At 35.3% G+C, this 6,536-nt stretch overlaps 1 protein-coding gene across 1 annotated transcript in view; it reads left to right on the top strand.

The window, feature by feature from the left end:
- Positions 1-6,536, top strand: part of LOC106471171 (voltage-dependent T-type calcium channel subunit alpha-1H-like) — a gene marked incomplete at both ends in the record, with an annotated part of 63,840 nt that overhangs the window by 8,666 nt on the left and 48,638 nt on the right. The window contains 2 exons of the mRNA XM_013931759.2: positions 3,224-3,265; positions 5,269-5,551. Coding sequence (XP_013787213.2) covers positions 3,224-3,265; positions 5,269-5,551 — 325 coding nt within the window. The remainder of the gene's footprint in view (positions 1-3,223; positions 3,266-5,268; positions 5,552-6,536) is intronic.

The raw sequence follows: 6,536 nt of genomic DNA, 5'->3' as shown, positions 1-6,536 counted from the left end.
CGAAATTCAAAAAAACAAACAAACAATTCGTGGACAAACAAACACACAACGTGAACTAACATAAGACACACCTTGAAAGCAACGAAGATAAAAAATGTACAAGTGAAATTAAATATGTGCGAAAGACTTGAGTATTAAAACATAACTAACAAATCATATAATTGGAAAGATTAGGCTTACAGTTTTAATTTTCACTCATTTATTTTGAAGTTATATCTTCTCATCACCATTAATTACAATAAATTTCTTTGTTAATTTTTTCTCACGTTTTTGCAATGATCATACAAAAGTATCTACTTTCCCTCTTGAACGCCCCCCCCAACTTATACCTCTAGAAACCGGGTTTCGATACTCGTGGTTGGCAGAGTACGGCTACCCCACTGTGTAGCTTTGTTTGTTTGTTTGTAATTATACACAAAGCTACACAATGGGCTATCTATGCTCTACCCACCACGGGTATAGAAACCCGGATTCTAGCTTTGTAAGTCCGCAGACATACCGCTGTGCTACTGGGGGGGGGGGGCGTGTAGCTTTGTGCCTAATAACAAACCAACAAACAACAACAATCCCTCTTAAGCACTTAATATACAGCCTACCATGCATGCTTAGCAAGGGGAAGCAGCATAAATACAGATGCGTCGGCCAAGTACTTTGAATAATTAAAATCACCTTATTAGCGGTATTGTGGGCGTAGTTAATCCTTTTGGTTAATTAATAAATCTCCCACTTTGCACGCGAGTTGCACTGGCTCGATGCGGGATGTAGGAATAAAACAACAACAACAAAAACAAAAATCAAAACAAAAACGGTTACGATACCAACAGAAAAACTGGTGCCAAGTCAATTGATCATCGCACAGTTTTGAGGATATTGGGCTCACAAGCAATTTACACGTGGTTACCTGAACGCTTTGAAAATTAACAAAACAAGATTTCAAAAGAAAGCTCATATTGACTGAGATCGTTTTTAAAACCAATTTACAGTAACTCTACTGCATCCATTGTGAAAGGGTAACACCTAAGAGGTTTGTTTACTCTTTTCTCCATTAATGGGGGGTACTTTGATAGATAACAAGGATAACTAAACAGTACATCCTCCTAATGGTGTTTGCTTTGAGTAAAGCCTTTCAGTACTGGAAACTTTTATGATTGGCAGAGACTTTTGTGGAGTGGTAGAAAATAAACCAGAAAATACTGTGGTCATCTAGTTTTAAGATGATAATCAAATATCCGATAGGAAGTAAGTAAATGGACAGTGTTGTGCCAGCAATGAAGATTTTTTTTTTTGTGGGGGGAGACAAAGTCTAGGTTTCATATTATGCTTTGGATGTACGATGGTTCTATTTATGAATCATGTTCATGTCTTAAATTCCCGCGGATATAAAAATATGTTACGTGCAACACATTTCAGGGGCCTTATCCAGAACCTAATCATATGGAGCCTGGCATGGCGTGGTGGTTAGGGTGCTCAACTCGCGATATGCGAGTTTCGGGTTCGAATCCCAGTCTCCGAATATGTTTCGCCCTTTCAGATGTGGGGGCGTTATAATGTGACGGTAAATCCCACTATTCGTTGGTAAAAGCGTTGTACAAATGTTGGCGGTGGGTGATGTTAATTAGCTGCCTTCCCTCTAGTCTATCACTGTTAAATTAGGGGCGGCTAGCGTAGATAGCCCTCGAGCAGCTTTGCGCGAAATTCAAAAGAAACAAAACTAAACTTAACATCTTTGACAATTCTGAGAACATCTGAAATGATTAATTCGAAACATTAAACGACAGACGTCGGTTATTCGTGAATTTTCCGGGTTTTTGAAACAACAAACTGAACCAAATAACCTACTGGAACCTACTTAGAGCACGCCAAAGAGTATTTAGGAGCATTTCACCTCTCTCATACTTCATAACCTGATACTTTAGGCAAGGCAGTGCAAACCCAGAGCTGTATTTAATGCCTAATTGCAAAATATAAACAAGTCATAAACGAAATAGGCCCTGCATGGTCAGGTGGTTAGGGAACTCGACTCGCAATCTGCAGGTCGCGGGTTCGAATCCCCGTCCCACCAAACATGCTCGCCCTTTCAGCCGTGGGGGCGTTATAAGTGACGGTCAATCCCACTATTCGTTGGTAAAAGAGTAACCCAAGAGTTGGCGGTGGGTGGTCTTCCCTCTAGCCTTACACTGCTAACTTAGGGACGGCTAGCGGAGATAGTTCTCGTGTAAGTTTGTGCGAAATTCAGAAAACAAACAAACATAAACGAAATAAATTTATCTTAATTGAACAATGCTGAACTAGTCTTAGCTGAACTGACAAATGCTCTAACCGGTAGAGGAGGTTCTATCGCATTATGGCGTCAATAACTTGAGTGGAAAACGAATCGTATTGTCTTCTTTTCGCACTCGAACACGTGGTTCAGATAAACATCTTTCTGTTCTCTAACTTACAGTAGAAAAATCCCACCCGCAACGGTACATCTGATCTATTATAACGCTAAAAATCGAGTTTAGATACCTGCGGTATGCAGAGCAGAGATAGCCAATTGTGTAACTTAACAGGAAACAAACCAACACACGTAACAGTGCTATCTCCTGAAAGATTTTATTCACCGTATATGGAAACCTAATTAATCTTTATCTCTGAATTATATATATATATATATATACAACTTCTGTTTCGCTTTAAGAACTTTAAAAATATTGATATAGTTTTCTGTTTTAAAACCGTTATTTTTTATGTAACTATAAATCCATTGATAGATATGATGTGTATATCCGTAATGAATGCAACGTTAAGTCCACTAATTTCAAATATAAATTAGGTCTGATTTATCATAATAAAATTCACAGTTTTCAGTATTACTGATAATATGATTTAGCACATCAGTGTATACACATTTCAGCATTTCTTGTGCATTTTTAAAATTGCTTTTCGAATTTAATGTGTTTTTTTTTGTTTCGAACACTCGTTTTGCTGCTATAGTTAAACGACATTTTTTGGCTATAAAATTGTTGTTGATAAATATGTAGCAAAAGTAATAATTTTTCACAGTTTACGATGACAATGAATTGACTAGTTTCTTTCAATAAGCCTCAATGGCGAATCGTATTTTTTTGTTTAATAATCCGCCTGTTGTTGTTTGTGTGAACTATCAGACGTTTTCAACAAAGGTATGAAATATTACACAGGATTTAAACGATAAATGTTGACAATATATTTTGTTTTGCAGGTATATTTCTGCGTATTATGTTGAGAAAGTGAAAATTGTTAAGTAAGAAGCGATTTCTTTTATATATCTTCGTTGGGCATGCATATGCTTCGTAAACTATTCAACAAACAAGTTTGAAAATACACCTAATTTTTAGATATTTATGATTTTTAAATAAGATGTCGTTGCTGTACCAGCAACGAGCATAAAAGTAAATTTTGAAACTGTTTGTTGAAAAAGTTTATGTATATATGAAAGTGCAATAGTTAAGCATGTTGAACGTTCCGGTGAATGTCATGTCTCTAAGGTGTTAGCATGCAGTAGTGCTGCCACCTAGTGTTCTTTTGAGTGGCGCCCTTAGCATTGGTGGTTCTGCATGGTGAAGTAGTTGGTAATGTTTAAGGAATGTTCCCGGTAGTGTAGTCTTTGTAAATAGATGTATCATTCTATTTATTTGTATATTATTTTATGTATAATTAAAAACGTTAGGATAATGAATGTTTTAAACAACGGTATGTCAAAGGTCACTAACATGTAATTTAACCTTTCGTTTGCTCATATGAAGTACAAATCACGTGTATGATGTAGTTGTACTCGTAACGTATGACAGGAGCTACAACAACAAAACTTCTTGAGGCTCGTCTGTTTATTTATTTGTGATAACTAAATTTAGAAATTCTCATTAAAATCTTGTTCATGGTTTTGCCAGCATTACCAGTGATGCTCTTAAAGTCTGATTTTCGTTTGTTATTAAAACGTTACTAACCCAATTAATACAGCTGTGTTTGAAGTTGATTCATTTCAATCTATAATAAATATTATTGTTTTATAGAAATAAATGTTACCGTAAACCATAGAGCAGTGGTCGGCAACCTTTTTTGATCGCGGGTCAATTTTTTTTTTGTGTTGAAAAATTTAGAATTGTGTTGGGTCAGTGATAGTCATATAATTATTAATACCGGTACACGTATTTTAAATTTGTATGTTTATTTACATACAAAAAAGTTAATAGTTCGACCAGTTTGATATTTTCCCCTGAAATTGATCTTAAAATTCTCCGTAGCCGTGACTCTTTCCTTTAATATCGTTGTTCTTCTCACATAGCCGAGAAACTTGAACTGAACAATGATTGTGCCCTTACGGGCTGCAATGGTGAAGCCAACTTTTGGCGGGTCAGCCAAATTATTGCCGACCACTGCCATAAAGTTTTGTAAAATATAGCGGTAGGCCTGTTTGAATATCTGATTAGTGCCAGTACTAGTAGTATATTATTGGCAATATAATGAAACTTAGTAAAAAACTGTTTTTTCACAACTTTGTTTTACCATTTGTGCTACTTGCAATATAGCCACACGAAAAAAAAAAAATTTACACCGACATTTAATAATGAAAAAAAATGCGTAATTGTTGATTTTATTAAACAAATATGTAATATTATACATTCATCATTCATTTTACGCAACAAAGCTGGAACGTTACGTACGTTATATTTCCGAAATGTTTAATTTAGTAAATTACATGTTGAAAATTAGTCTTATTGCTGTTACATAATAATGATTCGGTCCGCCGATGGGTCAGCGATAAGTTTATGGACTTACAACGCTAAACTCCGGGGTTCGATTCCCCGCGGTGGACGGAGCGCAGATGGACGTTTAGCTTTGCGCTAAAACAAAATCAACAATATATTTATCTAAATATGTGTTCCAAATATCAGAAAAGTTGTAGTAATCTTTTTCCAAAAGTTATTGTGGAAAAAAAAACAATTATCGAACTTATTGCTATATTTTTCAAACATTTTATTTTAGTAGGAGTATTTAAAAAAAAAACATTCCTTATTTCATATGACTAGTAGGCATAGTAGTTATGGTGATTGTTCTACTAATTAGTTATTATTTGTATAAAATACGATGTATTTTAAGTTTTTATTTCCTTTTGTGAGAAAATAAAAACTAATGCTTGGTTTTTTGGACTTAGAGAAAAAAATTGTGAGATATAAATAAATTACGTTTTTTTTGTTAGGCCAGTGTTAGAAAATAACGTTTTTCTATAATTGTTTATTTTTTTAGTCCAGTGTCTTCTTATTACCAAAGCCAACTGGCGCAGAAAGACTACATATGTAGCATGAAAGAAGACAATGGAATGCATACTTGTGACAAGCTGCCACCATATCGATATCAAGACAGGATGTGTAATTCATCTGTTCAGCCTAAAAGCACGAACACTCCCACAAATTCATCATGTGTGAACTGGAACCAATACTATACAATTTGTCGTGCAGGTGATAAAAATCCATTTCGGGGAGCCATATCATTTGATAATATAGGATTAGCATGGGTAGCTATATTTTTGGTAGGTGTTTGATACAATGATGCATTGGTATTTCAGCATGAAATTGTAACTTATTTTGACCTAGACTACAGATATTTCTGTCTTTCAGTTTATTCATTTTTTAAAAATCAACCGGATATGTATCTATACTGTTCTGGGGTACTGTGACTGTTTTCATCAGTTTTTACACTGTTAGATAAGCCCACAAGATAACAGCTAGATGAAAGAAGATCAAATATTTTGTAGAGGGCATTTCTCAGCCAATTGATCATTCAATACAAAATCTATGAGAATTCACAAAAATAAAAAACAAAACTAAGCCTGAAAAACTTACCATGCCACTAATAATGAATGAAGAGATTAATAAATATTTCTCAGCTGGAGCTCAATACAGGAAACTTTGCTGAAACTAGTGTTTTAAAGTACCAGGTTTCAAGTCTCAACCAGGTAACCCCCCATTCTGATAGAATACACTCACTCAAACCAAACACTCTTGGGTCCGCAGTCCAATATTTGCCATTTGTAACACTTTGTTACGTCTCCGTTCGTTAGTTGATTTTCCGTAACTTTGTTCCCACGAAACTTTAGCGACACAAGTCCTTTCTTAATAAAACTTGGAAGTTGAGCACGTTCGTTGTTATAGCGCGACTGTTGAAAATAAGTGTATCGGTAAAGTTATATTCAGAAAGAATAAAAACAACACTCTCTGACTGCAGTTCAATTACTCACTACACTGTTCCCGTCACGTTGTGACCATCTTATATATACCAAACTACCCCAATCTTGTAAATGCTAGGGCATTCACGAAGGAACAGGATATTTCTAGAAACGTGGCATGACACTAGTCACGTGACCTCGCTGACGCAACAATATGTTGCACATCAGACTGAAAACCAAAGTAGTACAGTAATGTACAGGAAACATTTTTTTTTTAAATTTTCATATGTGCATGGAAATATGTGAATGGAAAACTTGCTGGTAATATGGAACCACCTTGACATAAAAA

Source organism: Limulus polyphemus, unplaced genomic scaffold (assembly GCF_000517525.1).
Source record: "Limulus polyphemus unplaced genomic scaffold, Limulus_polyphemus-2.1.2 Scaffold4455, whole genome shotgun sequence".
Taxonomy (NCBI): Eukaryota; Metazoa; Arthropoda; class Merostomata; order Xiphosura; family Limulidae; genus Limulus; species Limulus polyphemus.
Note: the sequence above shows the minus strand (reverse complement) of the source record. Positions and strands in the feature narration are given on the sequence as shown.